The 25,765-nt window shown below is 35.3% G+C and overlaps 1 protein-coding gene across 4 annotated transcripts in view; it reads right to left on the bottom strand.

The window, feature by feature from the left end:
• The window catches only part of CDK17 (cyclin dependent kinase 17), a 111,488-nt gene that overhangs the window by 19,365 nt on the left and 66,358 nt on the right, over positions 1–25,765 (bottom strand). For all 4 annotated transcript variants that reach the window (XM_040491160.1, XM_040491161.1, XM_040491162.1 and 1 more), the window contains 4 exons: positions 19,257–19,403; positions 14,414–14,578; positions 9,868–10,001; positions 7,069–7,194 (listed from right to left, as the gene is read on the bottom strand). In XM_040491160.1, coding sequence (XP_040347094.1) covers positions 7,069–7,194; positions 9,868–10,001; positions 14,414–14,578; positions 19,257–19,374 — 543 coding nt within the window. In that variant the 5' untranslated portion in view covers positions 19,375–19,403. Of the gene's footprint in view, positions 1–7,068; positions 7,195–9,867; positions 10,002–14,413; positions 14,579–19,256; positions 19,404–25,765 lie in introns of those variants that run through there.

The following is a 25,765-nucleotide window of genomic DNA, read 5'->3' as shown; positions in this document are numbered from 1 at the left end:
CTGTAACACTTTCTGAATACAAATACAGTTTTTAGCTTTAATAGGGAGAATGTGGCAAAGAGCCCACTACCTGGTACATGTGAACCTGATCCTGAATACGCTTTTAGCATATGTTATGTTTTATTTATAGCCTATTTAAGATATGATCTTAACACTTCTGAAAAAATGCTAAGTGCCAGCATCACATAAACTATGGTGGAATGTATTTATTTTCTTACACCTATCTCTAGAATTCATTAAACTCACAAATAGGAACTACTGCACTTTTGCCATGAATTTTAAGTCTTGTGTCATATCTTTAACGAAGGGGAAAAAACCATATTGATGATAAATGGAAAATAGCAAAAACAAAACAATGAATGTCTCTGAGAAAAATAAAAATACCATCTATAATAATGAGAACCACAAAGAAAAATATGACTGCAAGGCAGAAAGTTTTTCTTATTAGGAGTTGGGAAATTTTTTTATTCATTCTTTTATATTAAAATACTAGCATTCTCTAAAAACATCAGATATACAATGGTCCAGTGGCTATGACAAAAATGTGGACATTTGCTTTAAAAATTATATAAGTGGACTACAAATTCAAGACTATAAAAATAAAAATGTTACTGAGATTACTATATCCTATAAAGTATATAAGAAATAAAGAGATAATCAAATGTTAATAATAGCAAAGTCATTTGTCAGAGAATGACATTCAGTGAGATCATTAACATATGCTGAAAGTCTACTTTTTAAAAAGGAGGTAAATACTAGACTATAATTATGCTATGAAGTTGAATTTAAATTTGAATAATCAATCTATAAGATAAAGAGCATTACTGAATTTCATCATGCAGGCTGGCAGAGAATTCAGACAAAAGGCACAGTTACACTAGTGAATTATATGCCGGAGTAAAGTGTTTTTACCTCATTGCCCATTTTAATAATTTCCAACCCAGGCTTTACTAATTACATTTAAATATTAGTTACTGAATCTTTAAATGGAATTTTTAGAAAATTTTGCTTGCATTTTTATCTGCTGAACATGACAAGATTAACAATAGATATAATGACTAGCTTGTTGACATGCTCTCCTACAGAAATTATTCAGAGGACAAAGGACAAAGCTCATTTATTCAACATTTACCAAGTACAATGCTAGGTACTGGGGATATAGTGAAGACGACAGAAATTATTCCTGCTTTCATGAGTTCACAATCTAGACCGAGTTCCATCATTAGATTATTTTCCAAGTTTTGTAAAGAAAAAAAAATAGCTAAAGAAATGGAACAGTAAGTTTCATATTTTAATAACATATAAAAACCTCCTTAATTCTACTTTCCAAACAAATAAAGATATTTTTTTCTGTTACTTCATTGTTTCAAGGGAATACCTGGCTTTTTGGCAGCCCCAAATTCCTGTTCAGATGACTCTTAGAGCATAAGCACATGAAAAATTTTTTTAAATCCAAGATGAACTATAAGTTGCAAAAGCCTTCCTATATAATTCACTGTAACCTGGAAGTGGTATTTGAGCATTATGGGAAATTTCTGGATTACTCTGGGTCTGCCAACATAATCACTGTATCACAGTTGTAAAGATGTCTTTTTTTCTTCAATTTCAATTTTTAATTTAAATTTAGTTAATTAATATTGATTTCAGGTGTAGAATTCAGTGACTCATCACTTACATATAACACCTAGTACTCATTACAAGTGCTGTCCTTAAGATGTCTTAACACGCTAGCAATATAGTCTGAACTTAAAAACAAGTGAAGTATATGCAAAAGTTTTATAGATGTCATCCTAAAAGTGAACATATATAAGAAACACTGGGGACAAAGGGAGATTTTTTCAAACACCCATTTCCTTCCTTGTAACAATTATGGAGTTGATGTTACTGATAGAAATATGGGGGGCAGAAAAGGGATTGTGAACCTCTATTCTATTTGGTAGTTTTCTTACAAAAATTGCTGTTACCATCAGTATGGATAGTATCTTAATTGTGTATATAATATGCCAATGGTAAGTTAAATTTTGAGTGGATTTTGAGCCTAACTTTCACACTCCATAATATACTTATTATTTCTGAGACATCAGGACTTGATACCCTATTTCCTCACCTATTATTAGAAATAAAAAAGGGGGCGCCTGGGTGGCGCAGTCGGTTGAGCGTCCGACTTCAGCCAGGTCACGATCTCGCGGTCCGTGAGTTCGAGCCCCGCGTCGGGCTCTGGGCTGATGGCTCAGAGCCTGGAGCCTGTTTCCGATTCTGTGTCTCCCTCTCTCTCTGCCCCTCCCCCGTTCATGCTCTGTCTCTCTCTGTCCCAAAAATAAATAAATGTTGAAAAAAAAAATTAAAAAAAAAAAAAGAAATAAAAAAGAAAGGACTACATAAGCTACATATTGCTAAAGCCATGAATGAGGAATCCAACTCATTGTTAGGCACAAGCAGATTCTGTAAATGTGTAAAACCTACAATTTCAATATAATGAGGCAAATTTTCATATACAGACTTTCAATCTACTAAAACTGCACATAACAGTCTCACAAATTTCCACTGGGCATGCCATCATTCTAAGTACATCAATGCTCTAATGCATCATGACTATTGGCATATGGGATTTCCACTAATCTAATGTTTAACAAAATATGTTGAGTTAGAACATCCATTTCTAATCAACCATAAATGAGTATTAAGTAACACTTCACCAATCCAATAACCAATACCCTTAATATGAGATAAGACAACTAAATGTGGTGTCCTAGATAGGAAACGGGGACAAAAAAAGGACATTAGCTGAAAACTGGGGAAATATGAAAAAAGTGTGGAGTTAATAGTAATGTACCAAATGTTGGTTTCCTTGGTTGTGACAAACACACTACAGTAATGTAAAATGTTAATAATAGTGGTAACTAGGTATGTGGTATATGGGAACTCTTTACATTACCTTTTAAATTTTTCTATAAGTCTAAAACCACTCTAAAATAAAAATAGAAAGAATTCAGTTAAGAGAGGGAGACTGAATATATGTGTGTATAGAGATGATAATTTTATTTTTTTTGAGAAAGAGAGGATGAGCAGTGGGGAGGGCAGGGAGAGAGAGATAGGGAGAGAGGGAGGGAGAGAGGGAGGGAGACAGAGAGAGAGAGAGACAGAGAGAGAGAGAGAGAGAGAGAGAGAGATTGAGGAAAAATATCAAGCCGACTCCATGCTCCACACAGAGCCCGACACAGGGCTCAATCTCACAACCCTTGGGATCATGACCTGAGCCAAAATCAATAGTCATATATATGCTCAACCAAGTGAGCCACCCAGGGGCCTCAGCAATTACAAATATTTTAAAGCATCCCGAGCAGATGAGATAGGAAGGAAAACTCCTCTATACTAAAAGAAGGAAAGAATAGAATGAGTAGAGGTGCAGACAGATTTGCACACTTGTTATTCAAAAAATGAGGACGTTTCTGATAAACAGCTTCTCTCTTCTTTGAAATCATCTGCGTAGAGTGATGGCGAAGAGGAAACCAGAGAAAGGCAGTATAGAGCAGCCAAGCAATACTGAGGGTTCATTTGAGACTGATGATCATGAATTTAAAGAAGAACCAATTAGCCCTATTGTATGTCTTTCTTCAGAAATGAATTGTGATTTGCTCCTTAATTCCTACTCAAACAAGGATTTATGTTATTTTTACTACTCTATTTGTTATACATTGCTATTGAATATGAGAAAAAGCTTTATACTTTTAGAAAGATAAGGTTAAAATTTTATATTTTATCTTGAAAATATATTTTTTAACGAGTATATTATCCATGGAAACATGAGCTCTAACACATGTGAAGAATAGCTTCTTTTCCCATCTCCTTCCCATCCATTCCCTAACCCTTCCCTTTCATACATAAACCTAGGATACTGAAGAATAATTTTCTAATATACTTCAAAATAAATCATGCTTTAGCAAAGTAGATGAATAATGAAAAGGCTGCATTAGTAGAAACCAAATAGAGCTGGCATGATTTACTGAAATCTATAAGCCATTTTAGATCAAAAACCAAGGAAGATGAGTAGGAACACTCAACCATAATAAAAATTCCATCACTTAACATTCATTAGAGGGCACTGTTTTCTTTAAGTTCATGTATACTGAAAAAGATAGCTCTTAAAGAATAGCTTTAAGAATTATGTTGTCATTAGATCATATCTTTAGTCTAAATGTGAATATTCAATAACTCCAAAATGTATCCTAAGTACTAATCTTTGATAAAAATTGAAGCCAAAGAACATTTTCAACTAGGCAACCAAATGGCAAAGGTATTTAAATAAAAACGTCTTAGGCAGTGATACAAAACTATGATCATAAACCTATACCAAAATCAAGTTGGCACTATACTTTTATTATGCATCGGTGAATGAATGTCAAATAACAATACGTTCATATTATATATAGTCTAATTTTATTCTTTAGAATATGTAACCAAAAGAGAAATTTTTGGTGTATAAAAAAAATTCCATGATATAAAATATAAAAAGGAGAACTGCTAGTACCTAGGAATCTTCAACTGCCCCTTCTTCAAACACAAAGTTCAACTGAGTACCAGAGCTCCTATTTTATCTCTCTACATGGTCCCTAGGATCTGGGTTCTATTTCCCATTTCCACAGGACTGCCACATCATCCCTAATTTTGAATAAATTCCTAATTCATCATCCTGCCTCTAGTCTTTCTCTCCTTCCACTTCGTTTACACTTTTCCTGAAGCCACTTTAAGAAACAAAAATGTAATCATGTCAGCCCTTATTTAAATCACTACCACTGAGGTCCATCACATGAGATGAATGAAGTTCAGACTCCTTATTTGGCCTGATAGCCAAAGCTTTTTACAGTCTGGATTTATCCTATCCTTTCAAGCCCTATTCTTTAATATTATTCCACATATACCCTTCATATTAGTTATAACTTCCCAACATACCAACATTCATATTTGTGGGTTTTAGTACATCAAGTTTCCTCTGCTTAAAACACCCTTCTACCGGGGTGCTTGGGTGGCCCAGTCTGTTAAGCGTCCGACTCTTGATTTTAGCTCAGGTCATGATCTCACACACACTACATGAAATCGAGCCCTGCATCAGCCTCTGCACTGATGATGCAGAGCCTGCTTGGGATTCTCTCTCTCTCTGACCCTCCCCCCGCCTCACTGTCTTTTTTTTCAAAATAAACAAACAACCCCCCCCCCCCAAAAAACAAAAATATCCTTCTACCAACCAAGTCAACCTGACAAATTCCTACCCATCCTTTTGAAGCCGCTCAAGTATGATCTCCTTTTAAGCCTATAAAATGCAAAGTCATTTTACTATCTCTTCTTTTTATCCCACAGCACTTTATACATACCTCTACTATAGGACTATAACTATTCAAAAGAGGTCCTTACATATACAATCACCTAAACTGTGTCAAAGGTGACACTGCAACAGGGAAAGCTGAACTGTCAATGAGCAGTGGCTATTGCAAGGGTCAACTGCTACATGCTGGAAGATATTTGCAAGACATATAACTCACAAAGGTTCGTGATAAAGAATGCCTAAAGAATTTATATAAATCAATTTTTAAAAAGGCAGAAAACCCAACAGAAAGGGACGACAGACTTCAGCAGTCAAATCACAAAGGAAGGCATATATCATATATAAATGGCCAATAAACATTAAAAAGGTGTTCAGCTTAGTCATCAGAGAAATGCAAAATAAACTCACAAGAGGGTAACACTACACAATGACCAGAAAAGTAAACATTTTTTTAAAAAGAGTATCAAAACTTGGCTAAAGTGAACAAACAAAACTATCAAATACTGATGGGAGTGTAAATTGGTACAAACACTTTGGGAAAGCCTTTTGACAGTATTTAGGAAAGCTGAAGGGGTGCCTGGGTGGCTCAGTCGGTTGAGCATCCGACTCTTGATTTCAGCTTGGGTTGTGACCTTATAAGGTTTGTGGGATCGAGCCCTGCGTCAGGCTCCACACTGTCCGTGCAGAGCCTGCTTGGGATTCTCCCTCTCCCCCCACCCCCTCTCTGCCCTCCCTTGCTTGTGTTCTCTCTCAAAAATAAGTAAACTTAAAAAAAAAATAGCTAAACATATGCATACAATCAGCTCCAAAAGTTCCACTCCTAAGTATGTACCCAACAGAAATGACTACATGTATTAACCAAAATACAGGTACAAGAGTGATAACAGAACCACTATTTGGTAATAACCTAGAGCTAAAAAACAACCCAAATGTTTAAATGTCTATCAACAGGAGACTAGATAAAGTATAGTATACAATGGAATGTCGTGAAACAAAAAGAACAAATGAACTATGCACACAAACTAGATAAATACACGAGAACATTGAGCAAAAGAGCCCAATCAAAAAACAAATACATACTGTATACTTCCATGTGGATTGTAAAATATACGTAAACTTGCATACATTTTTATACATTTGTATAAAACGTAATTTAATATGAATAAGCAGAACTAAAAGCATTTTAAAAGTAAGAATGTGTACATAAATGAGGATTTAAAAAAAGTCTTTTGAGATATTAAAACATACTATGAGCATAATATGGGGAAACATGGGTAAACCTAATCTTTGGCATTGGAAGGCAGGGATGTGGCTACAGTTGAGGAAGTAGGAGTAGAAAGTGAACAGAGAAGTGGCAGGATAGGGTTTCTGTGATTTTTGGAATTTTATTGATCTAGGTACTGGTTACATAGGTATGTTAACTTTGCAAAATACATTGAGCTATATAATTATGGTTTATGTACTTTTCTGTATATCTAGTATATATTAATATATATTTCTATAATACATATTCTGTACATCTAGCATATATCAAAAAAATTTCTAAAAATAAAACAGAATATAGCTTAAATTGTATTCCAATATGCATCTTTAAACCCTTAAAGAATTGGAAAAAGATAAAATCCAAAAGGCAATGTAATAAAATTTAGTTATTCAAAAAGCAATATAAAAATTAATATAAAGTGTTTACACCCAGAAAATCAAACAAGGAGACTGGATGGCATAGGTATAAGAGACTGAAAACTTACTAAAGAAGCTCTACGAGACCTTCGGCTCATTGGTTGATCAAATGGTGGACTGTTTATCTGCAACTTTTCAAGATACCCATCAGGTATTCTGATATCTGCAGGCAATGATAACCGTTTATTTAAATCCTTTAAAAAGAAAAAAAAGGGAAAAAAGGTATTTGTAATCACAAATAGAAGAGACAAGGGCATTTTACTTTTGAATTCATAGGCTCTACTGTACTGTTTATTAATAAGTAATTGTTAAGTTTTATTATAGTTTCAAAGTTACCCATGTTGATTATATATAATATCTGAATGCAAATATATTTACTGTAAGCAGAAGTATACAACAGAGTTCTACAGAAATGGTACTCTGCAACTCCGTTATTTCTGAGTCCTTTTGTTGGTATATTTCACATGGAATTTTCTTAGACATGATTTGTACTTTGTAGGAAGAGGAAAAAACTACCACAAAATGTGACTGGTTTAAGTAACAACCAAGTAGATAAAGTTTTGTGCACAAGCACAGCGAGACAACTTGAAATCTTTTATTAATGCTATGTCAATGGAAATAAATAAAAAGCAAGAAAAATCTCAAATAAACAACTTAACTTTATATACCTAAAGAAGCTAGAAAAAGAAAAACAATGTCCAAACCTAGTAGAAGGCAGGAAATAATAAAGATTAGAGTAGCTATATATATATATATATATGTAAAATTCACCACAGTTAGGTGGGATAAAGGGTGGGTTTTAGAAAAACACACTTCTATTCCTTTTTTGTTGTTGTTAATTTTTTGATGTTTATTTTTTATTTCTGAGAGAGATAGAGCTTGAGTGGGTGAGGAGCAGAGAGAGAGGAGACACAGAATCTGAAGCAGGCTCCAGCTGTCAGCACAGAGCCCGACACAGGGCTTTAACCCATGAACCGTGAGATCATGACCTGAGCCAAAGTTGGACACTTAACAGACTGAGCCACCCAGGCACCATCTATTCCATTTAATTACAAAATGTGAACTGAGAAATCAAATGGGAATCTTTCCTACGTTATCATACCAAAAAACATAAATCCTATAAAAAATAAATCCCTGGGGTGCCTGGGTGGCTCAGCCAGTTAAGTGTCCAACTTCAGCTTAGGTCATGATCTCACAGCTCTTGAGTCCGAGCCCTGCATCGGCTCTCCACTCTCAGCACAGAGCCCACTGCTCTGTCTCCCTCTCTCTCTGCCCCTCCCCTGCTCTCTCTCAATAATAAACAAACATGTAAAAAAATCTCTACTATTCATGATAGTAACCAAACCAAAAAACAAAAGTGAGATGTATAAGAACTATGTAAATATTTACTGAGAGATATCAAGTATTGAAATATATACCATGTTACCAAATGGTAATACTAAATAATTAAAAGATAATGGTTTGTTAGTTTTACATAATCCCAAACAAATCACAATAACATTATTATTAGAACACTATATTTAAGGGGGCCCTGGGTGGCTTAGTCACTAAGCATCTGACTCTTGATTTTGGCTCAGGTCATGCATGATCTCAAAGTCGTGGGATCAAGCCCCGCATCAGGCTCTGGGCTGACAGTTTGGAGCCTATTTGGGATTCTCTCTCCCTCTCTTTCTGCCCCTCACTCCTGCCCATGCACATGTGTGCGTTCTCGCTTTCAAAATAAACATTAAAAAAATATATTTAAAATTTATATAGAAGAATACACAGAAAGTAACATCCAAAAACATCCTGAATAATATGTAATGATGTGCAAGATGTGGAGGATGTTAAGAAAGAAGTCTTTCTTCAGCTATTAAAATATATGAAAGTAAGAATATCATCAAGAGTGGGTCACCTTTGGGGGGGAAATAAACACAGCTCAATAAAAGAGTTAGAAAGTCCAGATGATAGATCTTAATAGCAAATAAACTTTAAACATATGATAAAACCATATATATGATGAAGAAAATATTTTCATTATTATTGTGATATAATTTATACAGTGATATGAACAGATATCAAGGTGATCTCAAGAGTTAAAAATATTAATTTATCATTTAGAAAACTGATACTGTTTTACTTAACTGCTTTAGAAACAACCTTTTATCAATGAAAATGCAATCAACCAATGGGACAGAGACCCTAAGCATTGTAATGTCAACTCAAAAGCACCAAAAACCCCAATAATCTTAATTCAAAACATGTTCAATTTTTTTGGAGAAAACTATTTTAATCTATAGTAAATACCAAAATAAGAACATTCACAATCAGCTTCCAATCTCAAGGTTATATATAAACTATTAATTCTTTTACATGGGGAAATAACTTATATGTTCTACAATAGTAGGTATAATAAGCCATAAAGGAAATGATAACCATATTTACAATATAAAGCAAAAACAAAAACAAAACAAAACAAAAAAAGCTGATGCTTATTTTATATATACATTTTGAAATATGAAATAAAATATAAAGTATTAAGTATCCAGATGAACCTCAAAAATATAATTAAAATCCTATTTTCTAAAAAGAAAACTTTGCTAAAGTATCATTCTGAATTTCCAGTATTTTTGAAAATTCACATTTCCACTACAACAGACCCTTACATATGTTTTGCAGAATGTTAAATATAATTAACGTATACTTGCCTTGGCATAGTAGATAATTGGAAAAAAGGAAATATTCACAAGACCATACTAAATTTTCTTACAATGTCATTTGCCTTCATGAAAATTTTCAAATGGGCATTTACTCTGTTTGATATATATGTGTATTTATATACACAAACACACATATGCAGGTACGTTTTAATTTTTTTAAATGGTTACCTCCATTGAGATCCGTCTATGTATACGATTTCTAAGACAAACACCCGTAGGTGACTGTACTTCATCAGATGATGTCCCAGAAGCTTGGTCACTCTCACCATCTGATCCCATTTTTAGATTTTCATGAACAATATCTGTATCAGAAAATGAAACATCACTTATGTTGGGAGAGATGTATTATACCCTACTATGTATCACATAATTTATTTTCACTACAACTAAGATACAGACAGCCAAGATGATAAAGACAGCTATGATAAAAATCATAGCATAAGAAGTCTTACATTCTGGGTGTTCTAGGTATATAGCTAACAGATCAAAATATAATTCAGATGTCTTGAAACAGTAGTGAGAAATGCTTTCACACTCTGAGATTATGAAAAACTATGGAAAAAATTAACATTCAAGTTATTATCAAGAGCTGAATAATAAAATTATAGGCTGGAAATAACACTTGAGGATTTCTTAGTTCTCTGATTTTCCAGATCTGGAAACTGAGACTTTGAAAGGTTAAATGATTTTCAAAGGTTACACAGCTTAGAGGCAGAGCTAAAATAGAAACCTAGTCTTTTGCCTTTTTAGTTTAGTACTTTTCCATTAGATAATGTGTCATTGGGTCTACAGACAAATAACTTCTTTGAATATTCTTAAAAAGAAAAAGTTTTCAAAGCCACTAATGCAGCTTTCCCTCTCTAGTGTTAAAAAATAAAAGAACAGGGGCGCCTGGGTGGCGCAGTCGGTTAAGCGTCCGACTTCAGCCAGGTCACGATCTCGCGGTCCGTGAGTTCGAGCCCCGCGTCGGGCTCTGGGCTGATGGCTCAGAGCCTGGAGCCTGTTTCCGATTCTGTGTCTCCCTCTCTCTCTGCCCCTCGCCCGTTCATGCTCTGTCTCTCTCTGTCCCAAAAATAAATAAACGTTGAAAAAAAAAAAATTAAAAAAAAAAATAAAAGAACAATTCAAAAATTATTCATTGAGTATCTATTTAACTGCAGAAATAAGTCTGTGACCACCAAAAATCTGTTTGAAGTAAAAAACATATTTAAATTACCATACAAGTGGGTTATGGTTTTGTTTTTTTGTCTTTTTTTTTTAAGGATAAAAGTTAAACGAGAGAGGAGGAAGATTAATTCTATCTGGGTATACTGAAAAATTTGTATACTTATATACTTGCTCTATATTTGCATTTGTCAATCATCCTGTAATTCATATAGCAAGAGTTGCCCACCAGAAACACATACTAGATCTCAAACAGATCTCTTACCACTGGTTCTCTTTACAGAATTAGTCATTGCCCCCACAAGTAGGTTGTTTCATGCTAGAGTGCTTTAACATACTCCCCACCCCACTGTTGTATCCATAAGAGATGGCTTTCCCCAATTTACCAATTTGGTGAGCTCATTCTTCAAAACTATGCTCATTTGTCATTACTCAGTGAAATCTCTTCTACTCTCAGACACAGATGACTACTGTACCCACACCTACTGCTCCCATTGCATTGAAAAGCATTTTTTTGTTTCATGGGATTTTACACCAACTTATGAGATCATTGGAGGCATGATTTAGCTTATTCACTTTAGTATTCCCCAACTTAAAAAAGTGTCTGATATTTAGAAAGTACTTAACAGGAGCACCTGGGTGGCACAGTTGGTTAAGCCTCCAACTCTTGGTTTCGGCTCAGGTCATGATCCCACGGTTTGTGAGATTGAGCCCCATGTCGAGCTAGTGCTACAGCCAGAGCCTGCTTGGGATTCTCTCTCTCCTCCTCTTTCTGCCCCTCCCCTGTTCATGTTCTCTCTCTCTCTCTCTCTCAAAATAAATATGTAAAAACATTAAAAAAAAAAAGTAGTCAACAAATAATCTAAAATTGATTATTAACTAAAAATCAAAGAATGGACTAGATAACTGCACCTCTTCTTTCAAATGAAAGATTATATGAAATACCAACATGTAAAAAAAATAGTATTTTATAGCTATAAATTTTTATTTTTAATGAATATTTGCTTGTGAAAATGAGAGCTGTTTAACAAAAAACTGAAGTCAAGGATCTTATCAAATCAGTCTCAGAATTCCTGTATTTTTGTTTTTTGTCCTGATAACACATTATTGAGAAAATTCTTACACTGGTAGGTAGTTACAAATATAATGATTTTTAATAGATATGTAATTTAAGAACACACTTTTATTACACAAAGATTTCTGGAGAAATTTCATACTAAGATTTAAACAAAAAATTAACTTGGCAATAAAAGTCAGTGCAATGGGAACTGATTCCTAATCTGATGGTATCCGACACATCTGAGGCCAAGTATTCTTTTCTGTCACACTTTTAAAATGCTAAAGATGATTTAATCATGCCTTCAACTTCCAGCAAAATCTGAACATCTACCTCCTTCAAGAAAATGTTGATTAAAATGCAATAATATTTTTAAATGTATAGCTGAGTTTACAAGAATATAGGCACAACACTGAGGAAGCGAAGACAGAGAAGTAAGAGCCAAAAGCTGTTATGCGTAATGGACTCTGTCACTCTCCTGAGGAAGGGTTGCTGATCTTGGTAAGAAGGTGCATGGGTTTAGCCACCACACTAGGATAAAAGATGAAGCGCTGGCTGTCCAAGGTGCAAGTGAGAGCCTCCCAAAGAAAGGCACAAGACTCTCAGAGTAGTACATCTTCAGTAAAGGACAGACTTAAATAAATCTGTTCTCCTGTACAAGGACCACAGGAGCATATTAATCTCAGACTATGAATAAATACTTGAGTACCATCTGACTCAACCAAGAAATTACTCATGTCATTAACGAACAAATGTAGTTCCAACATGATTATCATGTTCATTTTCATTTCCGTTAATAAGACAAAAGTGAAATAATTAAGGATTATGTCAAAGTTTCATTCATTTGTCACGTGTATGAGCACTTCTTTGCTGAATCAGGTAATGGTTTTCAAGTACTAAAAGAATAAATGGCTCAATTTTGTGCCACTTACAACTGTAACAGCTACAGATACAATACACTTTTAAGTTTAATCTGCATTACTAACATTTTCAATACCATTTTCTTAAATTCAGACCAAAGATCAGCAAATGTGACATGTTTTTATATGGCTCCTAAACTAAAAATACTTTCTGCATCTTTAAAGAGTTATTTTAAAAGAAAAAGAATATGCAATAGAGACAACATGTGGCCCATAAAACCCAAAAAATTTACAATCTGGCCCTTTACAGAAAAGTTTTCCAATCCCTGGACTAGACAGCGAAACTATAAATCAAATCCTGATCTGAAGTGTTCTCCAATTTCTGTGGGGTAAACACTCCCTACACGGCCAACTTCAAGTTACAATATGACCATCACTGAGCATGTAGTTGGGAAGAAATGTACATGCCATTACATAAAATTTTGATTATACAGCTATAACAGAAATAACCCCGAAAGCAGAGGTAATAGTAAAGTGTAGTAAAATAATTAGGAAATAATGAGTTTTAAGTATTCATTACCTTTGTTTTTAATTAGCTTACTTAATTACAGATTTATATAATTTAAATTTTAATAATGGCTATATTTAACAACCAGCTTGCAAAATTCCTGAAAACTTAACAATCATCTCTCATGAACCAGTGTGAGCCTACTCCAGTACACCATTCTGTAGGGTTACACCTATGAGGATAAAACCTTCATACATTTCTCCCCTAGATAAAACCCCACAAGAGATAAGCTCATACTCCCCAAATGAACAAAACAAATGAAGAAATAATCTACCATGACAAAGGAAGGAGATAAAGCAAGCAGCAAAATAAAACCCTCAGAAACTTCAGTTAATATAATTATGCCATGAGACTATAAAATTATTTTACTTAAAAAAATCAAAGCATGATAGTAAGATGCCATCAAAAGAGACCAGAGATGGGATGCCTGGGTGACTCAGTCGGTTAAGCTTCCGACTTTGGCTCAGGTCACGATCTCACAGTTTGTGAGTTTAAGCCCCACATCAGGCTCTGTGCTGACGGCTCAGAGCCTGGAGTCTGCTTCAGATTCTGAGTCTCCCTCTCTCTCTGCCCTCCCCTGCTCACGCTCGCTCGCTCTCTCTCTCTCAAATAAATGTTAAAAAAAAAAATACCAGAGAGATAAAAAGAAACTTGTAGATATGTATTTTTCCTGAATACTTACAATGACACAGTGACCTAAGAATGAGAACTCAGGGGATAATCATGGATACTAATTACCACACCGGGCTATTGCATGGTGACAATCTGGAGTTAATGTGGTATGACCCTAAATTAAGCAAGCTGCTGTTCACCTTGAAATCTTGCATCCATCTCTTAAGGGTTTTGTTTTCTTTCTGGTGGACAGGTTTTCAAATGTTACTGCTCTGTAGTGTCAGTGCTATCACCTCTCTAGAGCCTTCCATCTTCCTGCTACCTCTGTTATTTTCAACTTGATTTTTATCTTACAAGAAAAATCAGATAATAAAAGCTGATTTCCATACAACTATAATCTAGCTATGTACATGACCTCTAGGGGGGAAAAAAAAAAAAAGACCGTTAAATTACCTAGTCGGCTTCCATTTCTGGGCATTGCCATGAAGGATCCAAGGCTTCCTCCAATAACACTATGTGGTCTCCGCAACGGGGGCTTCTTGAAGGATCCTGTGTACTGGTGGAGGAAGGAATGCATACTGTGAGAGGTTGGAGGCCTGCCATTCTTCACAATAGGCTCTGTGGTTCACAGTATCCAAAATCATTCCATTACCAGCCCAAGATTCAGGATCACATGAGAAGGATTGAGAAAGCAAAACAGAAAACAAAAGGTTTATGAGATCAGTAACATTTAAGAATTCTTTGGCTACCTAAACAAAGTACCAGAATTAAAATAATTTCTATGAAAAATAATTATAGAAAATACTTTACTATTTGAAATTGGTCGAATAACTTCAGTATCCAGTTCTTATGTAACCAAATTGGTTAGCAATCACAGAACTACTATTATAGCCCAGAGGTTTTTTTTAACCATTTGCTTATTTTAATATATCCCAAGCTTGTTTCCAAACTGCTCCTACATTTACTAACTTCATATATGTCTTATGGTTACAAATGCTACATATATATGTATATATACATATATATATGTGCGCGTGCGCGCGCGCGTGTGTGTGTGTGTGTGTGTAAAAAATACATGGTCCTGGCCTGAGGGAATTTATATCTCTATTTGCTAGACATTCAAAAGGTTTGTTAGTTAATGAATAAAACAGAAGTACTTAAGCAAAGATCAAATCAGTGGCTCTGAAATTTACCCAAAATTTGGGATTTTTAATATAAAGAGTTTTTTTAAGAAATCACACTTATAAATAAGCAGAAACATTTAAAATATATAATACTTAAAAAGTTATTTAATTGTAAATGGGAGAAATCCTGTTTTGTAATGTTTACAAGGAATCTCATGATTCCTTTCCACCTCTAAAGAAGAGCTCTAAAACAGGTTAAGGACACAATGAAGTCTTCCGTGACACATAAGCAGTCTTTTGTATTAGAATTATGTTTTTACTGGTAGTAGTCAAGGAATTTTAAAAGGAAGGGGGCTTCTCTGAGTATCTTCTCTAAAATGGAGCCAGCTCTTCTTTCGTAGCTGCTAATCAGGAGTAAGAATATCTCCCGATGTGAGTATTTCTCCTACCTGTAAAGGTTTATCAGACACCAAGAACAAAAGCCCACATGGCCTGCACTTCTACTGATAATGGTTGCATATAAGATGGGAGAGGGAGGATGGGGCCAAAGCATCCTCGGGACTCAGACAAAGCCCAAGTTATCTAATTTGGGTAGAATACCAGACTGGAAAAAGGAAAAGTACCTAACTAGTAATGGATAACATCTGTCCAAAGTGTCCCATGGCCTGTACATTCCTTGGCAGTAGCTGGCTGATCAAGGATTTGGGGGATCTTAACTTAAACCTAGTATAATAATGAATGATTTCATAATGAATAGGGAGGGGTATCTGATACAAATGCAAAAATTAAATAGTCAAACAGTGTAGGATACAAGCTAGAACACATAAAAAAACTTTTCTCTTCCAAGGTTGTCATGTTTCTTATCTGGAATCATAATAAAATACATTGATAATCTGCCTATAGCAAAGTTGCTGTGGGGAATAGAACTTTTACAGTCTTGAGGAATAATACAACTTAAAAAAAAAAGAGATCATAAAACATTCAATTATTCAGGGGACTTTTATTGTGTGCCTACCATTCCAGGTCCCGGGCATCAACAGGTGAACAAAATAAACAAGGTACTACTCTCTAAGATTATAAGATCTTATGGAGGGGAAACAAGAAACTAATGAATAAGAAAAATATTAGATGATAGGCAATATGCAAAAGATTAAAAAAGAACAGAAAATAAAGGCGTGGCTATTTTACACTAGACACTGAGTAAAGTTCTCTCTATAGAAGTCTTTTTGACACAGATATAAATGGAAAAATGAGCCAATCCTGGGAAGATAGGTGATGGTGAGTTAAAAGATATTCCAGACAAAGGGTAAAGCCACTGCAAAAGTCAACATGTGGCAGGAATCTGACTTGCTAGAACAGTGGTCCTCAAACTTTAGCATGTTTCAGAATCACCTTCAGAGACTTGTTAAAATAGAAGATTGCTAACTCCTAGCCCCTGACTTCCCGACTCAGTAGGTCTGATGTGGAATCCAAAAATTTTCATCTCTAACAAATTCTCAGGTGATGCTAATTGTTGCTGACCCAGAGATCAAACTTTAGAAACACTCTGTTAGAAGAACACAAAGAAGGCAAGTGTAGCTGTAGTACATAATTGTTATTTAGTGAGGGCAGAGAGATAAGCAGGTTTGTATGTAACTACAAAAGTTCAAATTTTACTCTGACATTGAAATCGGTTATGGTAGCTTTGAAGCAGGTAGTAATATGATCTCACTCACGTTTTAAAGATACCACTCTGAGAGATCAGAGATGGTGGGAAGTAAGGAAGTGGAATAACTGTAAAGTAGCATGAGAGGGATCTCCTTGTGGTACTGAAATACCTCTTTATCCTGATTGCAGCAGTGGTTACATGAATCTACATGTGATAAAATGACACAAAACTATACTCACACTTTATTCCCGTGTTAATTTCCTAGGTTTGATAAAGTTCAATAGTTAAGGAAGATGTAACCAAAGGAGGGAACTGAGAGAAGGGCACAAGAGACCTCCATGCCCTGTTTGCAACTTCCTTTGAATCTATAATTATTAAAAATTAAATAATACCAGTCTACCATTTCTTATTCATTAAACCATATTCAGATGCGGACTGTGTGTGCCACCTATCTCAGGAGCTTTTTATATTCTAAGATAAATTCCATAAAGAATATATTGGAACCAGCTCACAGGCACTGATAAATAACCAAAAAGGTGTAGAATCTTTGTCAAAGCTATTGGTGAAATCCATGTGCCAATACACATAAGCGTGTAAGCAACAGCAGATTGTAACTCAGAAACAGCCTACGCTCCTAACAATCTCTGCATCCCCAGAGAAATCCATGTCTATTATAACATCTTCAAGTATTATTTCAAGTAACTGAAGAGAAAACTCAGTAAGAGATCCTATTTCCTCTTCTTTACTCCTTGTTAAAGTCACTATTATAATAAAATTTTAATAAAGTAAATAATATATACCACTTGAAAAAATTTTTTCACCATTTCACCACTCATTATAAATTAAGCATGTTTTAGGACAATACTAAAATATTCCAGAAAATATGCAAATAATCTAAAATATTAATTAGCTCTCCAAGAAGGATGTCCATTTCTTTGATCCAAATTCTTTTTTTTTTTTTTTTTTTTTAAAGTTTATTGACTTTGAGAGAGAAAGCACAAGTGGGAGAAGGGCAAAGAAAGAGGGAGAGAGAGGATCCCAAGCAGACTCCACGCCGTCAGCGCAGAACCCGACACAGAGCTCAGTCTCACGCACTGTGGGATCATGACCTGAGCTGAAATCAAGAGTCAGATGCTCAACCAACTGAGCCACCCAGGTGCCTTCTTTTTTTTAAGGAGAGGTTTGTCTTATAGTCAAATACCCATTAAGAACCTGACCCAGAACCTATCAAGATGTACAGTGTGCTTGCAAGACTATTTAATCATAAGAACAAATACTCAGGGCTTAATTAAAACACCAAAAATTCAAAGAGGGTCTGAGGGAATTAAGGATTTTGCTTTTGGCAAGAAGAAAAAAAGTAAGACATTATAAAATTGTCTTTGAGTTTTGACCCAAATGCAAGATGTGTCCCCCTCCTACACAGAAGTTATATTCAAATTATGATTTAAAAATGTATTTTCTACTGAATTCATCTATGTCTTCTCTCTCATATTACAATCAGCCAGATAAACTTGAGTAAATAATGACCCTGATCAACTAAAGCCTGAGTAGGATCAATTAGTTACTCAGAGTCATATTAACTAGTAAGTAAGTGTTAGTGTATCCCAAATTCCAATCTATGACTTTTAACTTAAAGTCCGGAGCCATTTCCCTTATACTTTTCCCTCTCTCACAACAAGGACACTTGCATTTAGGGGGCAGAGGTATTCATGTGTTCACCCACTGCCACAAATCTCTAACAGAAGAATTTTAGGCACAGGAAAGAAAGGCTTGTCATAGAATGTGTGCATCATGATATACTGGCAGCCATTCCGGTAACCCCTTCCTGGATATTATTATGACATCCCTAGGGCTGTTTCACTTTGGAATATGTAACCTTGCTCTGTAAATTTCATCAGGATTTTACATTTTAATCTGCTCAATTTAACAAGCTCTTTTCATTTTATGTCACCATATGTGAACTACTGCTTTACATTGTAAAAAGAACTACCAAATATGAAATGTTACATGCCTATCAAGTGCTCTCAATACTATGAACAGATTCTGCAGTAAATATAATTCACTCACGTGATGAACCGTGTCATCTAGTCAATATGCATATATAACGTTCTAAAACTATGATGAAGCCCCAAACAGGAATTTCACAAACTTACTATATACTTTTAAGCTGTATTAACTTAGGTTAACTTAAAAATAGTTATTTAACAACTAGGACAATATTATATAAGGTATTCTTATTTAAGAGCCAGTGAAAAATGGAAAGATAAATGGGACAGAAGAATCCACAAGGGTTAGAGACCAGGAGGAGGTTTCAAGTAGTACTAGTGGAGTAACACTGCTCCAGTAAGTAAGCAAGAAAAAGTTATGTTGTCTTCTGTTTCCTAAGAACCAGAGAACAAGACAAAGAAATAAACACAAGGAAGCTAACAGGAACTTATCAGAAAAGAAAGCTTACACTTTGCAAAGTAATTAAAAGGGGGAAGCATCTCTCCTTCCCTCTCCTCCCCAGCCCCCAAATATTTACCATTATCCTTGCTGCTATTTTCTTCAATAGTCATTTGTTCCGCCAATTCAGACAATGATTCATCAATAGTTTGGCTTCCTCGAAGAGTGAGGGATAGCCGTCTCTTGAATTTTTTCATCCTATCAACTGAATGTGACTTGAAAATTCCTGAAAGAACAGAAGAGAATGAACACAAAATTAAGGCTATAAAATATTTTAAAGCTCAAGGAAAATGTCATTCAGAATTTACTGGCAATCTTCAAACTAGGAATATAATAAGGAATTTTCATGTCCACCATCATCACAAAGTCCAACCCCTTATTTTTTTATATATATAATTTATTGCCAAATTGGTTTCCATACAATACCCAGTGCTCATCCCAAAAGGTGCCTCAATGCCTATCACCCACTTTCCCCTCTCCCCCAACCCCCATCAACCCTCAGTTTGTTCTCAGTATTTAAGAGTCTCTTATGGTTTGCTTCCTTCCCTCTCTGTAACTTTTTTTTCCCCCTTCCCCTCCCCCCTGGTCTTCTGTTAAATTTCCCAGGATCCACATATAAGTAAAAACATATGGTATCTGTCTTTCTCTGCCTTATTTCACTTAGCATAATACTCTCCAGTTCCATCCATGTTGTTACAAATGGCCAGATTTCATTCTTTCTCATTGCCAAGTAGTATTCCATTGTATATACAAACCGCATCTTCTTTATCCAACCCCTTCTTTAAAAGGATTCATTCACTCTGGGGCACCTGGGTGGCTCAGTCAATTAAGCGTCTGACTCTCGACTTCCGCTCAGGTCATGATATCACCATTTGTGAGTTGAAGCCCTGCATTGGGCTCTGTGTTGGCAGCATGGGGCCTGCTTGGGATTCTCTCTGCCCCTCACCTGCTCTTGCGCCCGCTCTCTCTCCAAATAAACGGTAAAAAAAAAAATAAAATAAAAAAATAAAAAATAAAAAACAAAAAGATCCACTCATTCTGATTAATGCTATATTTATGCAGCACTATCAGAAAAGCAGGAATTCTACAAAACTAAATAAAGATAGAGGTTTTAAGCATAACAAATGAATTTAGGAGGATCAGAAATTTTCCTAAAATGTGCTTTTTAAAAACCAATATAATAAAATTATCAATTCAGAGTCTGTGTCTCCCTCTCTCCCCACCTGCCATGCTCTCGCTCTCTCTCAAAAATGAATAAATGTTAAAAAAAAAATTAAAAATAAAAATATCAGAATGATTTTGATGCATAGGTACCATTATTATAAATATCAATCACCACATTGAAAACAGTCAGTGATATCTTTATATATAAATGGGGGATGCCAGGGGCGCCTGGGTGGCATAGTTGGTTAAGCATCTGACTTTTGACCTCAGCTCAGGTCTTGATCTCAGGGTCATGAGTTCAAGCCCCACACTGGACTCCATACTGGGTGTGGAGCCTACATACATACATACATATGTACGTATGTATGTACATGATAGGTGGGGTAGAGGGGGGTGGGGAGAGATAAAGAATGATACTGGAACCTCATTAAATGGCTCCAACAGGAATTTTTTTTAAGTTCTTATTTAACCAATATCTTACATTTTTGCTGTTTCCGCCCCCCCTCCCCCTTGGTTAGCTGTCAGGAACCCCTTCCTGTTACCGTAACAATGCCAAGTTTTAGAAGGAAGTAATGAAAGCCAAATTAATAGTATAAAATGCATACCCCATACGTGACACTTTTATATCTCTTAATTCATTTAGTCTTCCTAACTCTAAAGACTAGACTACACTACTTATTTTCACTTATTTCAGGTTCAAAGAAGTTCTCTGACCAAAGCCAAACAAACAATAAATGACACAACTGAAATTTAAAACTAAGATTACCTTTTCCTTCACATTTTAACATCTCTGAAATTAGGATGCATCCTATAATTAAAGGATGTCAAAATATTGACATAATTGACAGCCTCTTTTTTCTTAGTGGTACATACAGCAAAGGTATGATTCATAGCAGAGTCTCAGATAAAATCAAACAAGGTATTTACTGCCAAAACAAATCCCTCAATAATTTACCTGTAACTTCTTTTCTAATTTACTATTTTTTACTTGGGATGAACAACTTCACAAGATTACCAAACATATTATAACCATTAGCCCAACTAAAAGTAAGAGCTCCCCTGTGCTAAAATACATATTTTACCACCCAGCTCTGGGTATCTATTTTGAATCTAAATATTTTTGCTTATTTTCTCATTCTAAGGTCTATTTACATAGCTGAGTACGCTGAACATGTGAATTCTCCATAAGATACTATATGAAAAATTTTTGTTTGCTCAAAGGCTGAGGGGAGGCTTTCGAGTAGAAATTTGTGACAATATTATATTTTACCAACTACTTTTTACATACTTATTTTAAAAACCTATAACAAAAATATAAAAACCACACACATTAAAATAGCGAAAAATTGTACTTACACTTCAAAAGGGCTTTTTTTTATCCTTACGCTCTAAAACAATGGATATTTTTTTGGTGAGATACTGAAAAACCCGTTCCTTAGCTTAGTTTGGTCATGACACCAAAAGGACAAATCCATGGTCCTGAATATTTTCTACTACGTTTTCTTCCAGTTGACTAATCCTCTTTCAGCTGTGTCCAACTGGCAGTTAAAACCATCTATTGTGTTCTTAATTTTAGTTACTATATATATATATATATATATATATATATATCTCTTAAAGAGAGAGAATGTGAGCAGGGGAGAGGCAGAGAAAGAAAGGAAGAGAGTGTGGAGCCTGACTCAGGGCTCGATCTCATGACTTGGAGATCATGACCGGAGCTGAACTCGAGTCGGATGCTTCATGAACTGAGCCACTCAGTGCCCTAGTTACTATATTTTTCAGTTCTAGAATTTCTACTTAGTTCTTTTCTACAGATTCCAGTTCTCTAGTCAAATTCTCCACCTTGCCATCTATTTTCATGAATAGGTTATAGTATTTTAAAGCTCCTGTATGTAACTTCCGAGTCTGCATAGCCTATGCATAACCTATTTCTATTGTTGATTTATCTCTGACGGTCTTGTGTGTGCCTAGTAATTCTTTATTTAATGTTACACATTGTATGTGAATGGTTGCATGAAAATACGTATGGATAAATATAGAGGCTCTAGATGATGTTACCTTCTTCCAGAGATGATTTAATTTTTTTCTAGAGAGCAGTCAGAGTAGGAGCAGATCACCTAAATCCAATCAAGGACTGAGCTGGCATGAGACAGGGTTTCAAACACTGTGAAGACTGGCCTACCTCTGATTTGTTCCCACTCTTATGGTGTGCCCCCTTTCAAAGGATTCCAGCTGCAAACCTAAGGCTAGAACAATAACAAAAAACTATTGAAAACTCCACTCCACTTCCTTGCTTTTTGCTCATCTCTTCTACAATGTTCAGCTTCTATCCTCTTATCCAAAGTAACCTGAGAGTTTGAAAATGCCTCAAAAGGGAAAGTAGCACGGAATATGTCTATCTCCCTTTTCTCCTGGACCTTGACTCAAGTTACGACTGACTTCAAGGCTCTACAATGCCTTGAAAGCTGTTTGTTCCCTACATGTCAAGTAGTTCTCAGTGGGAGACTTAGTACACACACACACACACACACACACACACACACACACACACACACACACGGAATATTACACAGCCATAAAAAAGGATGAAATTTTTCCACTTTCAACAACAATGGATAGACCTAGAGGGTATTATGCTAAGTGAAACAAGTCAGAAAGGAAAAGACAAATACTGTATAGCTTCACTTATATGTAGAATCTAAAAAAACAAATGAATAAACAAAAAGCAGAATCAGACCTATAAATACAGAGAACAAACTGATGGTTACCAGAGGGGATGGGGTAGGGAGGAAGGGAAGTGAAAAATGGGTGAAGGAAAGTAGGAGATACAGGTTTTCTACCATGGAATCAATGAGTCACAGGAATAAAAGGTACAGCATAGGGAATACATATTGTAATAGTATTGTATAGTAACAGAAGGTAGCTACACTTGTGATGAGCACAGCATAACATATGGAGATGCTGAATCACTATGTTGTAGATGTGAAATGAATTTAACACTGTGTCTATTCAAATAAAAATTTTAATAAAAAATATGTAAAATAGATAATATATGTATTTCACCAAGCAAGGTGAATTTATAGGAGGCAATCAGTAAACTGTAAGTGTTGATTCCAACTAAGAAACCTGTTACTGTAGGGTCCTAAATGCTAGATTCCTTACATCTCAGTGAGCCCTAACATATTTCTGCCTTGACAGTTAGTAATCCATGCCATTTGTCTTAAAACATTAGATATTTAAGGCAAATTTAGCTATGGCCTATCTCACCTACCCTTTTGTTGTTGTAAGAATTTATACTAGAGACACTCTCCTTTGTCAAAATCCAAATCACCTTGTGCAGTAAAACGGAAAATCTAACAAGCTTGGGGGCTCAAACCTTGCACATTCCAAAGAAAGGACCTGCCTGTGAAGACTCCTGGGAAATAACTTCTGAGACCTTGGAATATTCTGCCTGGTAAGTCTCTTTGTATACCTGAGGTCTTGGGCCAGGTAACTTATGTCAATGATGTAAATTATGGTAAATCTGTTTTTGTATGCCTGAGGTCTGGGCCACAGTAGGACCTCAGAGGAGAGGAGGGATAAGGGAAGCTGCAGACTGAGTAGTTAAGATAGTCATATGGGTACTTTCCTGCCTATGTAAATGATCCCTGATGAAAACCCTGGATATCAAGACTCAGGTAAGCTTTCCTGGTTGACAACACTTTGCATATGTTGTCATACAAAGTGGCTGGTAGAAGGAAGCATTATCCATGCAATTCCACCGGGAAAGGACAACTAAAATCTTACACCTGGCCTCCATCCTACACATACCTTTCCCTTTGCTGATTTTAATTTGTATCTTTTCACTGTAACAAATCATAATCACGAGTTTTTTCTCTCTGCTTTCCTCTGATTTGTTTCCTTTGAGCAAAACACCAAGCCTGCGGACAGTCTTAGGAACCTCCCCCCCACCCCTGCCACCACACTCCTTCAAAAAACCTATATGCCCAAACAAAAACTCTTAAGGGCTGGTAGCTCACAACTACTAAGTTTTCAACTCCAATATTATCAAACATAGTGGCGTGGTCACCAATGTCTATCAAACTATATAGATATCACCACTTTCGAATCTTGCATATCATATTTGAAAGTCTGCTGACCACGGTACTTGCCTCCTATTTCAGATGACAAATAAGGATGAAACAAACTTCTGATGTTATTACAGAATTAATTCACAAAATATGGTAACATCCCATTCTGACCACTTGAGAAGTGGTTAGCTCAAACTGCCTTGTACTGTAAATGTAAAATACAAACTAGATTTAAAAGCATGTATAACTAACTCATTATTATATGGATAACATAAAAGAATTCTAGACATATTTGGTTATGTAAACTGTATTACTAAAATTAATGGTACTTTTAAAAAATATACATGCAAAATATTTTTAAATTAAGTATGGGATCCACATATTTCTATTGGCAAAGGCTGATATAAAACATCTAATTGTTCTTGGTGGTTTTAAGTGAGTACAACTTAAAAAAGGAATTGAGGCACCTGGGTGGCTCAGTTGGTTGAGCATCCAACTCTTGATTTCAGCCCAGGTCATGATCTCACTGCTGTGAAGTCAAGCCCCACACAGGGCTCCATGCTAGGTGTGGAACTTCGTTGGGATTCTCTCTACCCCTCTCCCTCTCCTCCACTCATGCTCCCATGTACTTTCTCTCAATAAATAAGTAAGTATTAAAAAAAGGAAATCACATAAGCCTTAAACTTTTCTTCACAGAATGCATTTGACAATGTACCAAAAGACATTCTATGTATTTATAACTTTGAATAGTATCATTGCCCTTATTTCCCATCAAGAAAATTCTCATCTATAAAATAACTTTAGGTATTTTCTATTCCATCAGGAATAAGACACACATTTCTAGTTCATATTAGCAAGAGAAAATACTTCACTTTACAAAGCTAAATCTTACTATCAAATTTTCAAAACCACATCTTCAAAAAGATCCTTTTTTTATCCTCCATAGTATAACCCTTTAATTACATCAACATGGGCAGTAAACATAGAAGTTAAAGAATTCCATTGTCACAGCCTAGATCAGTATTAAAGAAAAAGTACTCCCAAATTAGATATATTCCTTGACATTTCTAATTACCATTAGGTAGAATTATACATATCAACATTTTCCCTCATTAGGTGATAACAAAAACACATATAATGCTACAATAAAAACAATTTTGAGAAGTAAAAATTATTTACATTAGGTTTCAGGTTGATTATTTTCTACAGCATTGTAATAAAGCAGTGCTAAATTACTGATTTCTTCAAATCAAAACCCTCAAGAACTTGTCTACAATATTTTACCTGGTAAAACTTTTACTTGGGGTTGTTAGCACCTTTACACTATCATTTTCATGAATATTAAATGTGATTT

This window comes from Herpailurus yagouaroundi, unplaced genomic scaffold, assembly GCF_014898765.1.
Source record: "Herpailurus yagouaroundi ecotype Mexico unplaced genomic scaffold, PumYag 182, whole genome shotgun sequence".
In the NCBI taxonomy this organism is placed as follows: domain Eukaryota; kingdom Metazoa; phylum Chordata; class Mammalia; order Carnivora; family Felidae; genus Herpailurus; species Herpailurus yagouaroundi.
The sequence above is the reverse complement of the archived record's forward strand: the minus strand, read 5'-3'. Positions and strand labels throughout refer to the sequence as shown.